Consider the following 25,688-nt stretch of genomic DNA (forward strand, 5'->3'; position numbering starts at 1 on the left):
TTTCAGTATTTTTCAATAGCGCTATATGGTGATGTCACCAGCTAATGTAACTTCATTGATTCATTATGAGTGAATCACTGAATCAATCATTCTATCAACCAATTTCTTCAAAATACTGATTCATTAAGAAGCTAAACAAGTCATTCTGAGTGAATCATTAAATCATTCGATCAACCATAGCACTCAAAACACTGATTTATCCAGGAACTCTTTAATTCATCATGAGTGAGTCAATGAATCAAATGAGTCCAAAAACTACTATAGTTAGGACCAGTTATTCTTATGCTAATTTTCAGATCAGCATTGTTTTTTCATACCACATGTTCTATACATTTTCCCACAATTTTCAATATTTGGTCACATCCTTGAAATGACAGATCTGAGGTTCAATCGTATCCCTTACAGGTCAATAAAAATAGTAAATATTTCAGAGATTCGGCCATTACGCACATTGACCGAGGCATTGCAACATAATGACTCAATCTCAACAAGTGCCACCATCTGTCTGCTGACAGACAAAACGAACAGGAGTTAATTAAAGAGTTTATGTGCGTGTGTAGTCCTTCCAATCCCTGTGCCACCCTTCTCTAAGCCTAATGAGGGTAATATTGTGTTGAGGGAAGCTGTTGGATGATGAAATCAGAGAGGGACGCAGCGTTCCTCTGTCATTGATAACCAGTCTCGGCATGTCAGTGTTTCCAGCGCATGCACAGGTCAGTTTAGCTGAGCTGAAACAAGACAATATCATCCAGTGCAGCTTGAATCAAATTAAGCACATAAAGCTTCCTGCCAACGTCTGCAGATGCTTTCCTGCAAAATACACACAAATGACCAACACACAAAACTTTTTTTAAGTCTTGACCTTTTCTAAACACACCTGAACCCAATTCTCACAGCTCTCTGTTGCTCTAAAGGCAATGTTCTCTGCGTTTGTAGAAATACCATGTTCTCTGCAGAAAAAGAAAAAAAGTTTACATCATGTGGCCAGGAATTAACCTTTTATACAAGGGAAAAAAGAAGAAGAGTGTGATGCTTTACAGACATCCAGTGTGGAAACTTAGTTAAAAATGTACTCTGTATGCTTGGCCTCCATAAACGGTCCATTTAGAGATAAGAGAGCATTCAAGATCAACTTCACTGCACACGGTACATTTAAAATGCTATCCCCCTTTAATAATTAACAAGGAATTCGATTCAAGAGTAATTATTTTTCCAAACAAATTACACCTTAGGCCCAAACCACTGGAACCCAATATACTGATACTAAAGCACCATAAAGATGTTTAATCATCTTTCAGTATGTATTAACCTCAGCTCAAGAAGCATTTTACAATGGAATCTCACGACTGATGTTTTCAAAGGAACATTCAGGGTGAATTATTTTAGAGTGATAAAATAAAAAAGTAGTTCAATTTCAATGATTCAACTTAAATTTAAAATTAAATTTAAAAGCTAAATTGAATACAGATTCAATTAAATTAGACAATCAAAGGCAGAAAATAAAATTGTAGATGTTTAGAAAATAATTCTTAAAACTTCCTTCTCTATAAAACCTTGTGGTGCATTGCTGATATCATTCAGTAAGATTTCCATTCATATTTTGGTCAAAACTCTGTTTATAACAATTATAATCATAATCCTTAAAGAGATTAACATACACAGTTACTCTCTTGTTGTTTCAACCCAAAAGACCTTCGTTTTTCTTTGGAACACAAATTATTTTTGATGAAACCCAGAGCTTTCTGACCTTGCATAGACAGCATTGCAACAAGTTGTAAAGACACTGTTAATGTGGAGCCATTGATGCCACATGGACTATTTTAATTTTAAGAAGCTACAAGAATATGTTTACAAAAAAATGACTTCATTCAACAATTTATTCTCTTCCATGTGTGCACAAAAAGTATTCTTGTATCTTCATAAAATACTGATGTCACAGACTATTTTAACAATGTCCTTACTACCTTTCTGGGCCTTGAACGTGTTTATGCAGGGTCCGAAAGCTCTAAGATTTCATCTTAATTGGTCTTATGGGTTTAGAACAAAATTTGGTGGAACTATCCCATTAAGTTTTCATCTCATCTTCTTATCATCAATGAAATCGAATGGCTCTTTGTCACTAAGCATTTGTCAATAATTCAGTTGCTGAGATTAACAATGCACCCCATGCATTGCAACTTATGAAAGCTAATGCAGAGAATATATCGACATAACATTGTTTGATAACATACAACTGAACAACAGCTCTGTCAGTGATGAATGGTTAGAAATGTAGTGAGAAGAGAGTAGAACAGGATAGACCAGTGTTGAATAACAGCATTGATTAGAGCAAACCACGCAGAACACAATGTGAAAGAACTGAATGGAATGGAACAGAACAGTATAAAACAGAGAAAAAGAGACAGCAGGCTTTAAAAAGGCCTCAGCTGGCAGGACAAGCTGGGTCCGGCCTGGCGTAAATTAACCAAACTATTTACCCTTTTACGCATATTAGCAAATTCTTCCAATTGAGAAAACAAATGCATCTGTTTCGTTCAGTGCAGTTCATGGGAAATTGCATGGCTGCCTGGAAGCCAGACATTTGCTGTGACCGGGCTGGAAAAGAGCGGAGAGGAGGAGTACGGCCACTTATGTTGTTCACAAAACCCATAATGCCCATAAACCAGTCATGTCTGGCCCCGGCCCAAACCTCACCACAGCAAAGCTGGATACTGACCCTCCAAACTTGACTTGTTTCTGTGGCAACCCAAGCACAGGAAACATGCAATTTCAGCTGATAATATAAAGCAATAGCATCATTATGCCATTAACATAGTAGAGCACTGGAATGCTTAACCATGTGCACTGATCCACTCGACTACATAGCAGTTCACATAAACCATGAAGGAACGTGGAGTTCAGGATCTTTAAATACTATATTTGTGTGAGAAACCAGAAAATGGAAAGGTTTATAGGCCTGTGAGTTCAAACTCCATACTTGCAATATGGTTTATTTAGCCTGGAAAAAATACAGATGTCACCAATCCATGTTGAACTCAACACGTAATAATAATAGCGTGGAAGGCTACAGTATACAGTGTGCTGCTAAAAGTCTCTAAAATGACAGCGGATGGAAACACCTTTTCAAAAGGCATAAAAACGGGCAGGGAAGATCACAGCTTGCAAATATTATGAAAGAAAATGTAGGGTACATCAAGGCAAAAAGAGCATTTGATCTTAGTTTCAGCACTTTTAAACATCCACGTTTTACTGTGCAATGTGGCTGATCAAATATATTTTGAGACAAAGGCCTTGTTAATTACTTTCAGGTAATTAAATCAAGTTTTAATTATAAACATAATAGTATTTCTACTTAATATTTTTTTGTCAAATCCAATCAAATTACAAACAGCAACACATTTAAGAAGCAATACTTTTTTAAGTGCTAGTGAAGTTTCTACACCAACTTTTTCAGTACTTAATATTACTGTTGTAAAGTCATTAAAATATTATGGGATTTCCATCATTCAGCGTAAGCAGCTTTCACAATCAAAATTTTCTTTTTTTCTTTTTTTTAAATTAAAAATCTGTATTTTTAATCCGACCATATTTCAATGCCAGTGTGTTTACTGAATAAAGTAAAACTAAATGTTATTATCAAAATGAACAGAATATAGTAAAATGTTTTTAAAGTGACTGATTTCTAACAAGTAGTACAAGATATTACACAAGTCATATTATTAAATATTTGTATCAATACTGGAGGGTTTTTCTTTTTGACCAGAGTGTGAAGGCCTCCCTCACCACATTATACATTTAGATAATTTTTATTTAACAAAACAAATTTCTTTTTGATTCCTTTTCCCGCAAAATGTGTGGTGTCATCAACGTTTAATAAAAAGATCATACACTTTGAGAGTACTGAAAAGTAGTTTTTCCTTCCCTGTTGAAAAAACATACATGTTTTGAAGCATGACTGCTGGTCATGAGCTGGCTTAAGCTGGTTCTTAGCTGGTCATGCTTCAAAACATACCTAATCGGCATTTCAAGATCTTTCAACAGGTGTGCCTTTAGCCCTTATATCCTACTAAATTAGCATCAGAAAACAACAAAACCTTAAAAATCATAGTTACACTGGTAAAAATGACCACAAAATAGCTCTTAAAATGGACTAAAGGTGTCAATATCTGTCAAAAATGATATGGAATGGTTATTTTGTAGCTGGCTAAAATGACTAAGCACTTGGCTTGTTGTTAAGATGCTCAAGTAGCAGGAGTTAATTAGCTACTTGTCTCTTGCTCCGCTGAGAAGAAAGTAAGACGCTATGAAGCGGGTAGCCCACAGGCAAATGAAACGAGCTCCTGGTTATTACGTTTCTGTCACTCATCTTCACAAAAGGTTGAACGTCTCATAAAAGTAATTCTTAAGAGGTCCCAAAACAGAAAAAAAAAAACTTTCCATCAATGCAATGCACCTCGATGTCCATCGGTTGAAAAAAAAAAGGAAAATGTAATCTTAATAACAAAGAAAATGTCATGGTTGACATTTGTCAAAGAAGTATTGTGCCTCCTCAGAGTTATTATATTAGCTTCTATCTGAGAAGTACAAACAAACCCTTATTCTCTTGTGGAAAGCATATCAAAGACCCCAGTGATGTCTTTTTGTTGCATTATGGGTAAACAGCTCTAGTTTGGTTGCTACAGGCCAGCCTAACTCATATTCAAGGCTCTGTGTAAGCGAATCCCACTGCGCAGTGGCGTCGGAATAAAAAGATGCCTTACGTACGCTTGAGAGAACAGTAACTAGTGGCAACCTCATTCATTAAAGCGCTTCTTAATGCCTGCCACGGAGCCACCGCAAATGTCCTGGAACGGCAGTTCATTTATAAACACAAGATAGGCAGGTTCTGACTACTCACACTGAGGCGTATTGTTTCGTGCCAGAAAGGAGTCATGTTCCCGTGATGTTCTTTAGATGAACAGATTGATAATACACGTTTGTCTTCTTTTTTGTTGGTTCTGTGAGGGGTCCCTGCTAAAGTCACCGCCATGATGATGGAATGTTCTGAGTGGTTGCTTAGCGGTCACCAAGTTAACAGATTCATATTTTTATTCCGCAAGGATGCATTAAATGAAGCAAAAGAGACAGTAAATACATTTATAGAGGTAAAAACAGATTTCAATGACATGCTGTTCTTTTGAACTTCTATTTTATTAAAGAACACAGAAAAAAAAGTATTATGGTTTCCACAAAAATATTAAGCGGCACAACTGTTTTCAAGAATGAAAATTATAAGAAATGTAAAGAAATTAATCCAAATTAGCATATCAGAATGATTTCTGAAGGATCATGAAGGAGTAATGTCTTTTGAAAGTCGGCTTTACCAAGAAAAGAGTAAATGACATGTTTGTATGTATATTAGTAGAATAGAAAACAGTTATTTATTAACAGTATTTTACATTTGATTAATAATTATATATTTATTTTCATTTTATTTTCAAAGCAGCACTGGTGAGCATCAGAGACTTTTCAAAAACATTATAAAAAAATGTATAAATGACAAATTTGAACAGTAGTGTACAAGAATGCTAGATTACTAATGTATAATATCAATTATACATACTATATTATGTATTATTATCCGTTATAGATACTGTCGCTGGTGTTGTAATGCCTAATATTTGAAATAAACCAAAACATTTATTAAATGACCTAGTATTTAAGACAAACGTGAGGCTATCCTTATTTTAAGATGTTGTTATGAAAAAAATTCTTAAAATAACTGTTTTAAAAATGTAACTGTTTTGTTAGTCTGGCCCAGTTAAGGACACCAAACGCTACGTCTCGAGGGTAAATCTTTGCCATTACAGCTAGAGAAGAGGTCACATTGCATTTTGCACAATGCAGCGCTTTAAGAACCGACAGTAAAAGGCACACCAGTTGATTCCTGCATCATAGCACATTCAAACTGTGCTGTTACGATCGATGTGCCCCAAAAAAAAAAAAAAAAAAATTCTTGGATGAGATCCCTCAAGGTTACGAGCTCGGGCCATTAGCGCATCGGATGTTCTAAACGAAAGCGTGGTCATGAGCTCCGGATTCCTGTGCATCTTTGGGAAAAATTTCTGCGTATCGAAGAAAAATGTGCAAAGCATGCTCTCTTCCCCTCGAGCCTTCCTATATTAAGGCTCTGACGTCTGGAGAATATTGACTGACACACTGAGTGGCCATGCTATCTCTTCCTTGGTGACCTCTACCTGCTATGAATCACACTGCCGAAACCCAGCAGGGTCTTCAAAGTGCTGAGAACTGACGACAGCTAGGGGTTGGGCGGGATCTTGTGTATGGAGGGCTGCACATGCATCTGCTCTCCTCGTTCTAACCACAGCCATGTAACACTCAGCTGACGGAGGCGATAAATCTCATACTTAAATGAGAACATTCTGTTCATGATATACATCCCTATTTTATTTAAGATAAAAGGGGTACAAGGCCCAACTGGGACAGAACGGTAATCTGCTTTATCTGATCCTCTGTAAGCTAGCCTGATTTACCTGTTACATCATTAGCTAGCCCGCACAGCAACTAGGGTGAGGGGTGTTAAGTTGACATAACCTGAATAAACAGAGTATTAGGAACAGTCTCAGACCAATGGAATGATGTCTATAGGCAAATATATCTAAGCCATATGCTGTTTTGGTAAAGCTAATGAGTGTGAAAATACCAAACACCATACAGACAAAAGGTGTTTTTCATTTTAACATGACTGTGAAACCAGAATTTACCCTATTTACAGTCTGAAGCATGTTTTAATTCAATGATTCATCATTACTCCAAAAACAAATGAAGCTTGCCTTCGCAATCTTAAAAAAATAAAAAAATTGTAACAAAATGGAGGTACCGTCAGATTTTCTTCCGCATTGTGATGTACGTACAAGTTAAATTCAAATTTGAAATTAACATTAAAAGCTCAACAAAACTGTTCACAACATTGTTCACATTTTGTCATTTCATTTCATGTTGATTTAAACCAATAGCCAAATCGCTATGGTATTTACACATTGTTAGCAAATACGCATTCTGTTAAGTAACGCCATCTTTTCGCAATCCAATAATTCAGAACAGATTAAATGATGAGCCATAAATCATGAAACATTGTAGAAATTTTCAGAAATCGGTTCTTTTGAAAAATGCATTTCAGTGAGTTTCAAAGTATTTTACGACTAGTGATAAACTGTTAAATAAAACTAGGAATTATTATTTTATTTTTATTTTTTTTGCTAATTTAAGCTAAAATAAACTAAAGCATAAACAATTTGATTAAAATGTAAAAAAAAAAAAGTTATACAAGTATTTGTGTTTAAGTACAAAAATTACTAAAACTGAATAAAAACGAATAGCATTGGCATTCTGTTAAGTAACACCCACTTTTCACAATCCAATTAATTCGCAATCGATAAAATCAAAGTCCTTCCCTACATGTTCTTTCTTAAACATCCAATCCCATTACTTTTTTCAGGTAAAATACATTGCAAACAGCAATTCACGACTGAAAGATCACGCTTAAGCTGCGTAAAACTGCTGTTTACTACTTTAATAAGGCTGTAAATGTCTAATCCACCACATGCAATGCATGAGTCACATAATTTGACTGCTTTTTCCATGGCTAGCATGTGTATGCAGCTAACTGCCTTTCTAATGTTTACCTTAATTAGGATTGCTTTGTTTACTTGTCCTGAAAAATCTATAAAGTCACTACATCTACATAATATGAGCTCTTAAATCCAATACACTACACTGGATCAAATACCAGTAAAAGCGACAGACTGTGGGTTTGTGTTGAGCAGCGGCAATAAAGATATGAGGAACAGCTGATAGGGGCTGCTTTGCCAGTGCTGACATCCGTTTGTGGAAGCTTTCAAGGGGCGTTTGCAGTAGGAGAATGACACCAAAGCCATAGGCAAGCTGCTGAGAATGGAAATTTCCTGCTGAGAGTCCTCCCTGCCTTCCACAATCACTTTTACAGCTGATGGCATCTTAAGAGGAGCCTTTTAGGAAGCAAAGATGGAAGGAGGGGAGGGCCGACAGGGGCTTTAGTTAAAAATATGCAAAGGGAACATTTTGTGCATCCTGTCCTATCGAAGGTCGCGGGTAATAGTCCCTCGGATTTAAAAGCACTGCCAAAACAAATAACTGCGGGGAACAGAATGGAAGATGAATGAGCAAGCATGTCTTTATATAACAGTTCTGCTGAAAGCCCCTGCCTTCGACAGAAACGTTTGGTAACCTTGGTGCAAGGGTTAGCCTTAATTCTCAAGTTTTTCATGAGGTTTAATGGCAGAACAAGCTGCTTTTAATCTCTTCTCTATTCAGCCGTTCTCATCAGCAGTCCAGATGTAATAAATCCAGACAGATTGAGAGACGCGAGAGTGATTACTGTTCTCTCCCTCTCTAGAAAGGCGTGTGGCCTTGTTATGCATTAAAGGTGAAGTGTGTAATTTCTGCATCACCAAATGCAATTGCAAAAATAATGACCTTTTAAAAAGCTCCCGAACACTCACTCCATCTTTCATTGGTCGGACAAACAGGTTACTGCCCTCAGATCACGCCACCATGGGTCAAAAGTGTTAAAAAAAGAGCATTTAATATATACAGATGATTTATTTTGAAATGAATATTTTTATTTAGAACTAGTGTTATTATTAAAATTAAAAATAAATATATGACAAATATGAAAAATAAAAAAAGAATAAAAAAAACCTTGCTTTAAGTACTTAAACTTAAAATAAGATTAAGTACCAAGTAAAAATTACTAAATTACTAAAGTTTACACTAAAATTAAAATGTAAACTGAATATATAAATATAAAACATATTTGATCAAATATTAGGTATATTTTTTTAAATATAATATATATTTTTTTAATAATTACTTCTCAGATCAGTAAGTCAGTTCCTGGTTAAATAAGTCTAGACCAGTCCAGAACCATTTTTAGAAAATGGTTTAACTGGTTCAAAACAAAGATCCGATTCAAAAGGTTCTTTGTTCAGTGATTCGCTGATTCACACCAATACAAAGATCCAGCTCTAAAGAACCATTTGTTCATAGATCAGACATCACTAAGCCAGTATTTACACACGTAATAAAACTTAAAATGGCTTATTTATATTCTATAGTGTATACTTATTATTAGTCTACGAGTATAAACAGAAATAGAAAAGAGCATTTACATGCAGAATAATGCATACACACACTTAACCTTTAACCCAGCAGGGAGTATTTTTGACATTATACACAATGATACAATGATGTGTGAAAGGAGATCAACGTTGCATTCTTGTTCACAATGCAGATTCGCTAGCATCAGCCATTTAGAAAAGTGTCTGCTCATGATCCTTCCAGAAAACCACAATCTTTCTCTTCCTTTCCCATAATAAGATTTTCCCCTACGAGAGACAGAAGCCTGTATTAAACAGTCAGAGCGTTCCAAGAACAGTGTGATCCTCTCCCAGGGCTACAGAACTCTGTGGGAGGCCTGTACAGGTGGGGCGCTGCTCGCTACATTTCTGTCTGTGTGTCCTGTTACTGAAAAATGAGGTGAGAGCCAGTCGGTAACAGTAGGCTGATGTCTGATTTAGGCATCTTGTTGCTTTCAGTACAGAATTGCAAAACATTGATCATGCAATAATATGTATAGGTCACCTACAGCAGATCAGCAATCCATGAACTAAATGCATCACTAAACAAGATTTTTATGCTTTTTTAAACTGTATTTTCTGATGCAAAAATCACTACTATGATACTAAACTGTAAGGGCATTGCTTTGCTGGTTCTAGGGTGGTTTGGGTCATTGTTATGCAGTTGCACATTGTTTAGTTGCACAACTAGATGTCTCTAGAAGTGGCTTGACCCCTCCTTCAATGTAAATTAGAGTAGTTCTGCATGTTATGCAAAACATGACTTCTTAATGAGTTTGAATTTGTTTGTTTTTTAAACTTGCTATTTCAGTAAAATCTATAATTATCCTCAAAATAAAATAAATTTACTTGAGAAGCAACACTGCAGAAGACTTGTTTCCACAGACTGCATTAATACTGTATTTTGTCTTATTGCAAAACATCTGTCAAGGCAAAAAGATGAAATGCATTCTCTAAAACAAGTCTTAGTATGTGCATTTATCTTATTTTGAATATTTGTATTTATATATTTTTAATTTAATAGACAAATAAGGCATAACTACTGGGATTTTTTGCAGTGTATTATCATCTATCATATCAATTGTATCAAATAAAATGGTGCAGCATGAGTTAAGCACCCAATTATAGGTTTAAGGGTTTGAACAAACCCCTAACATTAAATATGCATAGTAATAGTGCTTGTTATGTCTTATTCTCTCTCTCCTGCTCTCTCCCGCTCCAGAAGGCTGACGGCTGATGTGACTCTATTCATTGTAAGCTTTTCCCCCCTCTTCGTTCTAGCTAGGAGGAAATTAAGGGATCTTCTTCTAAATGGACTCCCACAAGAAAAAGGACACAAAACTCAAGAGTAAAAGCAGCTCCTGTACTACTCTTTGCACTTAACTCATCACCTCAGTCTTAATTCAGTGACATAAAATCTGACGCTCACTCAAATTACTGCACATGGGCAGCTGAAAAATACTTGCTTTTTCTTAAACAGATGTATTTCTGTAGTCTGTTGAGGATCTAAAAGACAATCAGTGTGCGTTTAAGAGTTAGCAAAAAAGTTTATGCAGATCCTGCTGCAAATCTTCTCCACCAAACTGGGACATAACATTAATTAAATACTCATTTACAGTGACCTTGAGCCAAAAGCATGCAGTTTTCGGTCTATTTTGATCTTTTTCTATATAAAAACCGATTACATCAGCACAACTTGGATAACAGAACAGAGCAGCCGACACACTTGTTGATAGTTTCCACTCACTTCAGCAATTTCACAAACATGAGCCAGTTGCAACTCAAGCCTCAAAGCATTTGCAAACGATAGCCTATATCTACCCTCATTTAGTGACGATGCCAGTGGCATCCTAAACGTAACACATCTGGCAGCGCTTGGACTGACTCATTCCCCTGTGTTTGATTTCTCTTGGGGTGGCTGTGAGGTAATACACCTAACCTAACCCACCCTCAGCATACCCTAGGCAACCCAACAGAGCAAACTTCTGTATGAACCAGGTCTTAGTCTACACAAAACAGCCCAATCTGGCTTGAGAAACCCAAACATGTCTATAGGTAAATGAAAGAGTTGACTGGAAAAAAAAATAAGCAGGTTTCAAGTGAGGCATCTGTTTCTTATGTTGGCACTTTGGTGTGGATTACAGGGAAGTATTTGCCGGGGAACTGACGGTGACCCCGTATCTTCATCCCTTGGGAGATGGTAAGTAGCGATGAGTGTGCTGGATTCGGGTTGGGAGGAAATTAATCTGCCCCCGTTTACAGTCAACTTGATGCTGCATTTCTGTAGGCTGTTTTTTATAAGCACAATCTATAGCTTTTTATACGAGGAACTCTAAAGGAGGAAAAGGGGGAAAAAATAAAAACAGCTGCAAATATCTCCAAGGTGCTGCTACAATGAAGCTGTACCATGCTGTAAAACACAGTAATCGTACTATTTTAATCTTCAAAGCAGAACTCAGGATGTGTTTTATCACATTAAATAAGATAAGGAAGCAGGTTCTCAGCAAGCCATTGAATTTTATGAGTCCATCTTAACGCACGTGTCGAGGAAGTTCTGGGGATTTTTAACATGCACAACACCAAGAAAAAAAACATAATATGCGCACTTCCCTACTACGGAGTTTGCAAACAGCAGCATAACATTTTACAGTTTAGACAAAAACACTCACTAAGAATAGGACTTTTTCTTTCTTTAAGCAGTGTACAGACTTGATTGATACAGACACCACAAATTTAGTTCTGTGGGTAAAACTTAAATTATTTAACAAAGCCAGAGTAAATTATTTTCACAGTAGTTGTTAATACATCATACACGGCAAAAAAATCCTATTCTTAATGAGTATTTGTCTTGTTTCTAAGGTAAAATATTGAAACAAATCTTGTTTTTAAAGTATAAACCAGTATAAACAGGGTCAGAAAGCTCTCGGATTACATGAAAAATATGTTAATTTGTGTTCCAAAGATCAATGAGGGTCTTACAAGTTTGGAAAAACACGAGGGTGAGTAACTAATGACAGAATTTTCATTCTCAACTCTCTCGTGAAAAGTGTAATATGACAACATCCAGTCTTATCCAGGATACAAAACAAGTCTTAATACCTTATGTATTGTTGCTTCTCAAGTACACTTTACAGTCAAAACAAGTCAAAAGGACTAATTAAAAACCCATTAAGTAATTTCTTTCTCATATAAGTCAAAGTACAGAACAATTTCAAGATGGCGGAAGCAATTAATCCACAAATGTATTTTTGCTACACACCTGCAAGAAGAGAAGGTAGTACTATGGAAAGTACAGGATTCTTGAAAAACTAACATTGAACAAGAGGAGCAATTCCAACACAGGACATGACAACATTAGCGCCTTACCTATAGTATCTGGACTGCAGATAGGTAGAGCACACCGCTTTGGAGACGTGACTAGCAGAGCCGAAGTCGATGACCTTAACCCTGTAGGGTTGGCGGGCTGGGTCTACAAGCATGATGTTCTCAGGTTTCAAGTCAGCGTGGATCAGTCCAAGGCTCTTGAGCTTCATGAGGGCAGTGGCCACCTGCTGCAGGATGGGTCGGATGTACTTGAGCGGCAACGGGCTGAACTTGTTCTGTTTGAGGAAGTCGTACAGGTTCTGCTCCAACATTTCGAAGACCAGGCACGTGTGGTTCTTGTGCTGGAAGCACTCGTACGCTCGAACAAAGTTGTAGTCGTCCGCGCTCTCCGTGCTCAGCCGCGCCAGTATGCTCACCTCGATCTGTCCCTGTCGCGCATACGAAGGGTGGTTCTTGAGGATCTTGATGGCCACGATCTCGCTGGTGCCGCGTTTCCAGCACTTCACCACCTGCCCGAACGTCCCTCGACCCAGGAACTCCAGCACCTCATAGGTGTTGGTCATGGAGCAAAGCACCTCATGCTGCAAGAGCTGGTAATCGCCCTCGCTGTTGGCGCCGCTGTTCTTGGACGTCGCCGTGGTGGAGGCGGTCGCGGTCGCGATGGTGGCCCCGCTCTGCGTGTTGTTCTGTATCATGGGTGCGGGCAGTTGCTGCTCCTCGACCACGTGCACACTGCTTCCACTGCCGTTGTTGTTGTCCAGCTCCTCGCTCTTCCGCTTAAGCCCACATCGCTGGTACGTGTCCAGCAGACTGACGGTGCTGCGGCGCGTCAGGTTGTGGCCTCCGCTGCCGCTTCCACTGCTCCCGGTGCTGCCTAGCAGCTGACCAGCTGCCCCAGATGTGCTGCTAGCCGAGGCCACTACAATGTGCCCCGAGCCGGCTGGGAAGAGGAGGGCCTGTTCGCAGGACAGAGAAGAGTTGGAGACCTGGAGACTGGCGGCGTTGATGCCCACTGGGGCGACTGAGACACTCTGCTTGCTGTTCTGACTGTAGACCTTGCTGTGCGTGCCGTACCCTGTCATATCCCAGTTACAACTCTGCTCCACCTTCAGTTTCTTCACGCTAAAGAAGGCACTTGACTGGAGAGTGTGAGGGGAGAAGACTTGCACTTGCGAGGCCATACCTGAGGAAGAGCGAGAGGGAGAGAGGGAATGTGAAACTTGGACTGAAACTCGAGTATACGCTTTAAATAAAAATCCTACAGGTCATGGCAGGCCAGTTTAATAGAGTCAGAGTCCAGATGCTAACTTATAAAATAGCCGCTGTACAAATACCTTGCACACTTTCCCTTTGATTGCTCAGCAGTGTTCAGACTTCAAACTAAAGCTGAGAGAGTCAGCTTCGGGGCAACACCTGGACTGATTTCACCCTATATATTTATGAATATTTCTACATAAACTAAATCAATTTGGTGAGAAAAAATGTGTATGTATGTGTATTTTTCATGCTGTATGTGTATAACGTTCATGGCTTGATAGCTCCTGTTGCGAATTCTAGACAAATTCACAACAGGAAAACCTCCTTTCGGGGACCTGTTCAAATAGAAAAAGCCACTTTTCTACTATCCGCACCGTGCTGAATTAAACTGGCACAAAATGCAATATTAAAGCATATAAAATATTGATTCTTTACTGGCCCCACAAGATTTCTGTAAAAACAATGATCTATGGACCACCAAAAAGGCAGAGTCCATGTCAAACCTAGGGCCATCTGCGTGAGTCTCAAGGAATGACTGCAATTTCCTAAAAGAAAAAAAATGTAGCCCATGCATGTAACACATTGCAACGTTTACCTCAGGGAGATGCACATCACTTTTCCAGAGGCATTTGAAATAGAAAAAGTGCTTGAACCTGAAACATCTGAATAACATCTTAACATCAGATCCTCAAAACAAAACAACATAAGCAGAACTGAGCAGGATTTCGGCTTCTGGGAACTCTCTGTGCTTCGGCACAGACAACACTTCTCCAAGCAAACAACGGTCCAGAAATAGTTCTCATGAACGGCACTGTTTGTAGTGCTAAAATAATGATTACAGTTCAGAGAGGATAACATGCAGAGGACGCAGTAATGCACTATTTACAGAATCTCCAAAGTGCCCTGAATTAGCACACCAGGAAATAAAAAGGCTCCTTCAGAGTGCGTTTCTCACCACACATGCATATCAGTTCACACCGAAACTGCTACTGTAATGCACAATTCTTTTTTTTTTTTTCATTGCTGTGGCAAAACGTCTCACTTATGATAATCCGTGTGCAATACAATTGTAAGATCCTTTGTGATCTCTAGGAGTGTTTTAAAACCTCCAACATGTTCTCACATTCTCTCTCAGTCCTGAATGATTGACATGAAGATTTATGGGTGGATGCAATGAGAGGTGATTTATGTAGTATTATATTAAGTGTTATACAGTGTTTGGAATTAGTTCAATGGAAAATGTCATTTTGAAACCTGTATTTTAAGTGTAAAATAAAAAGACAATTTTTTAGTTCATTGTGAATATACTATTTTTCAAACTCCAAAAGTGAACAAAAAGCACCATAAAAGAAGTTTTCGAGCAATAATAAAGTATAGATTTTCAACTTAAAAAACACTGTCTACTATAAACTGTCATTGTAAAAACTTCTGTGTTCCATAAAAAAAAAAATAACAGCAAAAAGGTTTGGATTGACATGAGGGAGAGCAACATTTTTCACCAATCGTCTAGCTTGACAGCACAACCAGAGCCTTCTAGAATAATCTCTATCCCTCTCCACCGAGGATGTTCAATACACAATGGATCTCTTTCGATGCTTTCCATACAAAATAAACCTCTATTAGAATAATTACTTTTTTTCCTTTGTGGTCTCATCTTACAAGCAGATAATGATTCTCATTTGGTTTGAGGAATTCCTTGACGCAACAACATTCCCAAGACAGGAAACATACAGAGGAAACTTTACATGAACACTTCATCATTGTTATGACTCCTAATAGTTACAGTTTCAAAAGTACCTTCCTGCTTCTCCATTTTCTTTCACTTTTCAAACTCTCTTTTCTCCTTCCACCTAATACATTTGACTACACCACTGTATGATTTCAGTATCTATCTGGCTTCAGCTCTAAATTCCAGGGATTCTTGGGCTTTAAAAGTTGATTCAGCATCTAAAGACATTGACCATACAATCTATACTGCATATACACTCTATATCCAATAGACTTCATACCATAAATTCCCTCTAACGTATATTGCATGCACTATTCACCATCTATAGCTTTAACCAAAGCAGCTTTCACTGCACCTCCAATAATCTTGGCATTTAATAAATCAAATATATTGAACATACCAAATATATATTCTATGCACCACAGAACCAATATACAAAATGATATACAGTCTATTAACTGAACATATATAAGACCTTTCTGGCAATTTGTTGACGGAGCAAGTAATGAGGAACATCCGCTATTGCTATTAGGAGCAATGTTAATCCCATAAAATACTAGGCCAGATGTCACTCCTTGGATTACGCTTTTCTTTGCCAGGTCTTTGCGCTAAAAATAATTTGTATGTGGTCAGTGGCTCTGTATGTGTGAGTGTGTGTGTTTGGCGGAGGTGGGGATGGAGCCTGGAAAGTAATAAATCTCCCGCGGCAACGGCTGATCAGATGGAACATCCCTGGAATTCTTTGCGTCAGACATGAGCGGTAATCTAGTCTCGCGGGCAGCTGACACGTTCAGATTACCACTGTGCAACAACTCCTCCATCTAACTCATCACTTCTCCATTATGTTTGTTTTTGGCATTGTAATCCAATTGAGTACCTTAAAGTCTACGCCTCACCACGTTAAGCTCTGAACACGTCACATGACAGAAACCAATCTGGACGTCTATGTCCTAACTTGATTTTGAATTGGGGCAGTGTGCCATTCAGAAGTGAAGTGGGAATTGCTTTTAAATCAACAATCAGTTTCTGCTTTTGTATTAAGGTTGCAAACAGGATGCAAAATTGCAATTTCAACGTAAAGACGTTCATTTTAAATTAATGGAAATCCACAGCAATTCATTCGCCTATAAAAGCCAAATCTGACAAGATAGACCTTGAATGTTGGCTTTACAAAGCCTTCTTTGGAAGTTGTTTTAAAGTAACCAGTAGTTTGACTGGAGCAAAAGAATAAAATGATAGATGGAACAAAAGAACGGTAAATCGTTATGATGGATGGATGGAATTTAGTTTATTTATATACAATAATTAAAAGGGAGCCACTTCTTCAGTTCTGAATTTTGCACAAAACGGTTTTGAATGGAGACGTGTTGTTCACCAAACTCACCCTGTGGTAATTCAATTTAAAGAGAGTTCAAATGGTCAGATGCTATCTTCAAACAACAATGCATTCATTCCCTTCCAACCTCAGGAACTCTGCAGCTGTACAGCGTGAGAGCGGTCTGAGTCGACTAGCACCCCGAGAATGATGTTTATGTACTGATATCACAGAAAATGCTCACACAAACTCAACGGGTGACGTTTACTATAGGTATTTCTGAAGTCTGGAGTGAGAATACAACCAGTCTGCTCCATTGTTTCATATTTACAATGCTGGAATGCTTTTCATAGTGCCAGCCAGCTTTCAGCATACCTCTCACAGAGCGGGCCGGTTTAAAGCACTGCCACGGAGCATACCAAAGAGCTATTCATCTGTCCTATACAAGCAACGTGTTGAAACACTAATGCTCAGTTTACTACAGGATCACCTATTACTCTATTTTGTCCAAGGTTGGATAATCTACTTTTTAAAGGAATGAGGAGATCAGAGTTTAAAGGAGTTCACCCCCCAAAAAAACATTTACTCGTGTGGTTCCAAACCTGTAGGAGTTTCCTTCTTATGGTGAACACAAAAGAAGATATTTTGAAGAAATGGGAAAGAAATACTATGGAAGTCAATGGGACCAACAACTGTTTGATTGCTAGCATTTCTCAGAATATCTGCTTTTATGTTCAACATAAGAAAGATACTCATACAAGGTTTGGAAAGACCTGAGGCCGAGAAAATGATGACAAAAATGTTAATTTTGGGGTGAACTATAGTTTTAAATACAAGCTTTTTTACTCTTTGATGGAGAAAGGATTTTATTGAGGATTTTTTTTTTTATAACATATCTGGCTGCTCACAAGGGTAAAAACGCAAACAAAGGACCGTGTCCTGAGAAATCAGTGGTTAATGAATTGACCTCCTCTTGTCTAGACATAGCATTATCCCCCATGGCTCCGAGCGATGCCCACTGTAGCATACCATCGGGGGGGAGGAAGCACAGGAAGCCTTTGCATGCGTTCTCTTCTTGTTTGTATTTGTTCCTTTCTTTCAAGTCCTTTACTACCTGGCTTTCTGTGAGATCTAGTCATTTGTAAGGTCTCCTGGTATCTTGTTTCTCCAGGTCTGGAGTGATCTTTTCCCGCTCTTCAAATCCTACAGTTATTCTGCCACTCTATCCCCTCTGCCGTCTCCCGACTGTCTCTCTGCTGACCTCCCCCTGCACATCACTTCTTCTTTTGCTCTCCTTTCCTCTCCTATCTTTAGACATTGTTTGTGTGCGTACTTTTCTGGCCTAACAAATAATTGTACACCTATATTCACAGAAAGACAATGTACATAAATGTAAAAAATAAAGAAACAAAAGACAAAACATAAAGACAAACGAGTTCAGAAGAACATGGTGCTCCAAGTGGTTTTAGCATGTTTGCTATGCGGTTGTTAGGGTGTTATGGGTGGTTGCTAGGTGATTGCTTACTTTCCCAAGCGAAGAGAGTCATACCCCAAGTATATTTTGTGTATTTTTGTCCATTAATCTTGTTCTTTTCATGGTCGGGTTTACAACTTAAAAATAATTTTCTCTCAGTAAAATAAAGTTGGAATAATATATAAATAATACGCTAAAAACCTAAGCTTCAAAATTTTGAAATAAATATTAAATAAAGTATTAAAAATAATACATATAATAATAATAATAATAAGCATGCATGTAAATAATGGATATGCACACAAAGTTATAAAAATGAAAAGTATATTTAAAAAAAAATTACTAAAACTTAAAATTAAACAAAAAAGCTAATTCAAAATACCAATAATTACTTCTATATATAGCTAATACAAAAGTAATACACTAAGCAAAAACTATAATTCCATCTATCACTAATATACTACTTTTTAACAATTTCAGTAATTGAAAAATATGCATACATTTATTAATAATATTTAGACATTAGTAAATAATGATTTTTCAAATAGTTATTAATTTACATTGTTAATTTAAAAAGTATTAACCATTAATATATTATGTATAACTAACCAATAATTTAAATATTAATACATTTAAGTAATTATTTGTTGATTTAAAAATAAATAAATGAATAAAACATTGATTTGAAATAATATTGCTATCATACTAAAGTAAAATAAATTAACAAATAAATAAAAATATCTACTTACTCCCAAATCTAACTAGCATCCACTCCCTTGTCTATCAGCCTCGTCTAATGAAATCCAGTAGTCCCATGGAAAGTGAGAGCAGGAAACCTCTGGCTATTGTCTCTATTCATGACACGAGAGCTCTGAGAGGCCGGGAGCACACATTTCGTGCAGTGTGTGAAGATAGGAAGAGTGCCAGCAGGAAACGAGACACGCGGCTTATAGGAGCATTTCTTAGGCTGTTTATTTCTTTGCCTGGATGTGTTCACTGGTCTTGCTCATCTCAAACCACGAGCCCTCCAGAAAGAGAGAGACGCTTACACAAACAGCAGATGCTGGGGTATTGACCACCCAGTCCTCATTTAGCGATCACATCCAAACCTATTTATGGAACGTTACATAGAGGCAGCTGGACGCACAATTCTGAGAAAAACATCTGTATTCCAAAATATTTTGAGAATCACAATTCTAATTTTACTTCTCGCAATTGTGGGTTTAAATATCACAATTCTGACATTTTTTTCTCACAAACTTGAGCTCTGAAAGAGTAACCTCTAAGAAATAAAATGTCCCTTCTCTGTGAGATGGATAAGGATGGCACATGGATGCACGTTCACCCTAATCTGACCCATTAGTGGGGTGTTTATGTGATATTTAGTGAGGTGTTAGTTGAGCAGAGCAGACAGCAGCTGGGCCAGAGAGCAGCTAAAGCCATTGACATGTGTTCTGACGGCCTTAGAGAAAGACAAACAAACAACACACACTGTCACACACAGGCTTTGTGACCTCTCCAACCAGCCTGTTAGTGACACACTTATCAAGGCCAGTGTGTGAGAATAGAGGAAGCCATATGTTTAGAAGGGGCTATAGATGACATATGGAAAGGGCATCATGGGAGTGTGCAGAATAACTGTGTTTTTATTTTATTTTTATTTTTTTTGCATAGTTCTCTCAAAGCAACAAGTTCAATAGATTCTAGATTTTAGCCAGTAAAAATAAATAAATTAATTAATTAATTAATAATAATAATAATAATAACAATAATTTAAAATACTAAGTACAACAAAATATAACAGCTAGAAAAATATAATCAACAAATGTAATCATAAACGATACATTTTATAAATAAATATTAAATAAAATAGATTAAAAAACTACTACTACTTATAATAATAATATTAACATCAGTCAAACATAACTGCTAGTAAAATATAATTAATAAAAATATAAGCTGAATAAATAAAAAGCAATGCTACATTAATACTACTTTTTCCAATAATAATAAAAATAAATAGTCAGCTTCAACAGTTAGTAGAAATGTAATTTTTTTTATAATAAATCAACAATAAAATAATAAAAAATATTAATAAATATTAAAAATTTTAAAAAAATAAATAACATGATACTATTTATTAAATAGTATAAAATAATCGATAATATTACTACTACTACTAATACGAATAGTAATAAATATAATAAATATAAAAAGTTTAGAAAAGTAAAATAGAAAAATAAGAACAAATAAATATATAATAAATAGAAGAAAAATGAAATAATAAATTAATCAATAGTAAAAAAAAATACTTTTACTACTATCATAATAACAAGGACTCCCCCACAATTTATTTATTATAAGCAACAGAACAGGCTCAAAATAATGTTCTTATTGAAGTGTAGAAAGGAGCTCACAGTAGCTACTTTAAAGCTTCAAGAGCAGCTGACTAACTCTCTTCCCTTCGAGAGAATTAAAACTAAGACGACGGCTGTTTAAGGACAAGCACCTGATTAAAAGTAACCTGTACAGCTCTGTTATCAGACCATTACAGTAACACAACATCGACTAGCATTCGCCAGCCCCACTAATAAAACAGTGACAGGCAAAATTTGGAATGCTTTAATTATGTTGATTAAATATGCTTTATTTTATTTGGCACTCTTGATTAGAATCTCTGAGGAACAATAACAAACCATGAGTGATTTTGTAGTTTGTTGCGGTGTGTGTGTGTGTGCGCCAGAGTACTTGTGAAAGTGTGTTTTGCAGGTTTTTGCTGCACTGTTGGCACTTCAAAAAAACAAGACCTGAGCAACATGCCAGAGTCCAACCACAAAGCCAAGCCAGGCACAGATGAAACAAGATTCACACACCGAGAGCAGACAACACACACACACACACACATGCAGAGAACATCCTGCAGTTGTGGCGCTCAAAGCACAGATAAATGTGGTGCCCCAATGACTAAAGTGATTTTCTACCCTGATAAAACAACTGTTCTTAACCACAAAACAAGTTAAAAGCGGCCTCGAAATTAACAAAAGAAGCTCATTCTGAATTCAAGAGTTATCAAAGTGAATACAGCATTGGGAAAAAGCAGTGGTTCACAAAAGCATTTGCTCTTTTGTGTTATTTTAACAAGATTTTCTGGAATTCTGGACATCTGTCATACGCCGGTTCAGTTTGTGGTTTCCATCAAGTATAATCTTTACACAAATGACGGTTCTGGAGAATACCAGAGATAAACAGACACGGCTAATAAGCCAAAGTCCTCACACGCCAGCTCTTCAGGATACATTATGACTGGTTCTTCCTGCAAATACATCACATTCCGGGGAGAAAGAGTGTGTGTGTGTGTGTGTGGTAGACCTTTATAACCCAACGGCACAAACTTGTATGGAATGATGGGAAGAACTAAGGCTAAGGGACTAAAATAAAGGGAAAATATCATGGAAAAAAAGATTACAGGATAACAAAATGCATTCTCCTGTCAACTCAGACTGTAAAAACTCAAAACAGTTCATTCAGAGTCATATTCAAGTAACATGTTCATCCGTGTTTACTTAACAATGTCACTTGAGTATTTAGTCTTATTGAACTATGCTGGTACACTGATGTTAGACAATCATAATGGATGTTATTTACATAGAGAAGTCTTAAAGATACAGTAGAAAAACAGCCTGTTTAATCAAGCTCATAATGGAGAAGGAAAACAGTCACGTAAAACTAAATTACTCTTTTAAAAAAGGATTTTTCAAAGTTTACTGTAAATAAAACTTTAGATTACTGGAGTATGTTTCACAAAAATTATACTATTTCATTTTTTTTTTACTTTGAAATGTAATGTTTGATTCAATGTGTTACTCGCCATTTCTTTGTAATTGTTTGTAACCATTTTTAAGTGAAAATGGTTTCTAGACCAATAATTATTTTTCAGTGTATGACGGTTTATGATACAAAAAAGACTAACATGATGTGTGTGTGTGTGTGTGGGGGGGGGGGGGTTAATAAATAATTGTACAAAGGTTAATAATATAATCCCTTTAAAGGGATAGTTCACCCAAAACTGAAAAATCTGTCATCATTTACTCTCTCTCATGTTGTTCCAAACCATTTCTGTTGAACACAAAAGAAGGTTTTTGAAGAATGTCGGTAAGCAAACATTTGCTGGTAGCCATTGACTTCCATAGAAGGGAAGAAAAATACTATATCAGTCAATGGCTACCGGCAACAGTTTGGTTCCAGACATTCTTCAAAAACCTTCTTTTGTGTTCAAAAGAAGACAGAAATTCATACAGGTTTTTCATCATACAAATGATGAACTATCCCTTTAAGTCAACATGAAATCAAAATTATTTACATTCCTGGTCTTAATATTAACTATTCACTGGTGCATATTTCATCTTTCCTTTTCAACTGACATGAAGCCTTTTTCCAAAGGTACCAAGTTATTTTGTTCAACCCCATCATTCAAATCACGTCCTAGACACACAATCCAATCAATTCCTGATGGATAAAGTCAAGTCCTGTTCTACATTTTTTCCATTCATCATACATCACATTACGGGAGTTAAATGGTTTGTGAACACAGTTTCATGTTGACTTTGAGTCACAAATGATGTTCTGTAGCCCAGCGGTGCTGAGAGCTCCATAAACAAAGCCTGGAGTCCTGCCAGCCACTGACGCTAGTGATAAGTGAACAACATATACAACATATTAATACCTCAGCAAAAGCCATAAACTATGAGTAATCTGATTACTGGACGGGCTGACATTTTCTGGGGAGGCAAGAATGAAATTACAGGCTTGGACAGAACAAAAGAACAAAACTGGAACACGTACACACACACACACACACACACACACACACACTGCACAACAATAAGTTTCAAAAGAATGTCATCAGTGACTCCATCAGAGTCTGTCTATTGGTTTTAAATATATGATGATAAATGAGTTTATATATGGGCTATGATTTTTTTATTCCGTTTATGACCTTTATATGAAGCCAAAGTAACTAATAAAAGCTAGAGAATTTCTAATGGCTTTTACATGGTTTTTCTTTAATTACCTTCAAAGGAATCTGAATAAATACACATGCATATGGGTGGATTCTTCAAGGGAACAATTTTTGGTCCTTTAAATGTACTTATAATTTTTATTTAATTTTAAAGCAATCCTTCCAGTTGAGATATAATTCATAATACAATTCTTTTATTTATTGTCTCTCTTAATAACTTGTGGGCTCTTCCTTAACTTCTCTGCTTTATTAAATCAATAGTTTTAACTGCATTCAAATCAGTAGAAATTGTTGCTGCACTTTTATTATTATTTTAGTTTTTTACAGTGTAAATCTATTAAAGGAACACTCCACCGTTTTTGAAATAGGGCTTATTCACATTATTTCCTACATTTAGGTGGGCAAATGCATTTTTGTGTCAGTGCATGCATTGTTTTAGTTTGACTGGGTCGGCGTTAGCTTAGCTTAGCACAATGAATGGAATCCTTTGTTGCCAGCTAGCATGGCCGGAGTAAAAGTGATCAAAAAATTAAAAAAAAAACACCTAATTACTTCTTGTGGCCTGCGTATTCACAACGAGTACAAATAGCGATCCAGATTAACACTAGGCGATTTCCTAGGCAGATATTGACTTGGGACTATATTATGGGGAAGCACAGGCGAAGCACAAAAAACGGTGGAGTGTTCCTTTAAGTTGTCACCCATGAGGGTGAGAGTCACCCAACAAGGGTCATGAGACTCATGACCTTCAGAAGAAAGCTTCTAGGAGGACCAAACCTTCATTACTGTCATGTGACTCAAATTCTAAAAAGTCAAATCCAGACAACAACATGCTAGCTCACAGTCATTAACAACTCAAAGCCAGGTGACCAATCAGCACCAATCATGCATTAATCAAACATGATTCTTTTAACATTCACAAAAATCATGCGTTAATTATTCTAGCACACACACACACACGTTTGGATGGACACAATTTTATCAGTTTATGTGAAGCTTCAACCTACATTCCTACAAAAGATCCAAAGAATGGATGGATGGAAAGCTTTTAAAACGTGAATGTTATGTTCCTTAAGACCAATCAGTTGCCTAGGAAACCCACATTTCATTGGTGAAAATAAGGAATACAAAATGACACAAACACCCAAGACAGAACACACAGTAATGTTTCTGTCATATCTCTTTTGATAGCTCTTTGCCTGCATTATATGGGAGGCCCTTTAGTGCTGTCTGTGGCATTCATTATGCTAATATGTATATCTATGACGGCTCTGTCATTTGTTTCATGCTTGGGCAAACACAGGGAAACATAAACCTTCTGAGATTCTCAGACATATTAAAATATATCTGAGCAGAGGCGTCTCTCAGGATCAGATCATAGTGAAGTGCTAAGGAACCAGTCAGACCCGATCAGTCTGCCTGGCAGCCAATGGCGAGCTTTAGAGAGCTGTTTCCAAAACATGTTTGTTTTTGAATGCTGGCTGGCTGCAGGAGGGCAGGGCTGTAGAAGAGGATCAGCACTGACACCGGTGAAGGTCTGACGGACATACTGTACACACACACACACACACACACACTGTCCATGTGTCTGATTGTGATAAGCATTCAACACACCCGTTCCTTGCTTTCTCTTCAGTATGAGACTATTGTGTGCGTGTATGTGTGTGAGTGTGTATGTATCCTCCATTCTCAAATGCAACAGAGTTCAGGCGCATGGCCTTAGCAGTGTCACCCACATGAGACATTTCAGGCCACAGCGCCAAACTGCCACTCACACAAACACACAGCTTAAAGGGACAGTTCAGCCCAAAACGAACATTCTGTCATTTAATCACGCTCATCTCATTCCAAACCTGTGACTTTCCTTCTTGCACAGCACCAGAAAGGAGCAGATGTTTAACAGAATGTTCATGCTGATTGGTTCCCAGCAATAAAATACTACTAAGCTGATAACTGTGTTAACTAAAACTAACATTGATTTTGTAAATACTATAGTATGTATTAATATATAAATAATACTAAAATAACACTGGCTGATAAAGCTGAAAATTATTAAAAATAAATAAATAAAAAATCCTAAAATGTATTAGTCATTGTATCATTATTGTATCACAAGTGAATCAAGACATCACAACATTACAAATGTAATGTACCAATGGATCAATGGATATTCAACAATGGAAATTCACTCTAAAATTGGCTAAAGATTGCATTTAACGGTGTTATTAAATGATAAGTGTTTTTAAAGTTTAATGGTGAGTGTCTAAATGTATAAATAAGTGAAATGAGCACGCACTATTTAAAATAAAATATTTACCATACATTTTAATATTTCTAATATCAGCTGATAACTGAAATGGTACCAATATATATAAATATATAAATATAAAACT

General features: G+C 36.8%; 1 protein-coding gene across 7 annotated transcripts in view; it reads right to left on the minus strand.

Annotated features, from left to right (window-relative positions):
* Positions 1-25,688, minus strand: part of LOC113118225 (homeodomain-interacting protein kinase 2-like) — an 89,461-nt gene that overhangs the window by 53,415 nt on the left and 10,358 nt on the right. For 6 of the 7 annotated variants that reach the window (XM_026287252.1, XM_026287248.1, XM_026287246.1 and 3 more), the window contains one exon: positions 12,543-13,683. In XM_026287252.1, the coding sequence (XP_026143037.1) occupies positions 12,543-13,683 (1,141 nt within the window). Of the gene's footprint in view, positions 1-12,542; positions 13,684-19,024; positions 19,187-25,688 lie in introns of those variants that run through there. The other variant, XM_026287247.1, reaches the window with a different exon arrangement.

Source organism: Carassius auratus, chromosome 18 (assembly GCF_003368295.1).
Source record: "Carassius auratus strain Wakin chromosome 18, ASM336829v1, whole genome shotgun sequence".
NCBI classification, from domain to species: Eukaryota; Metazoa; Chordata; class Actinopteri; order Cypriniformes; family Cyprinidae; genus Carassius; species Carassius auratus.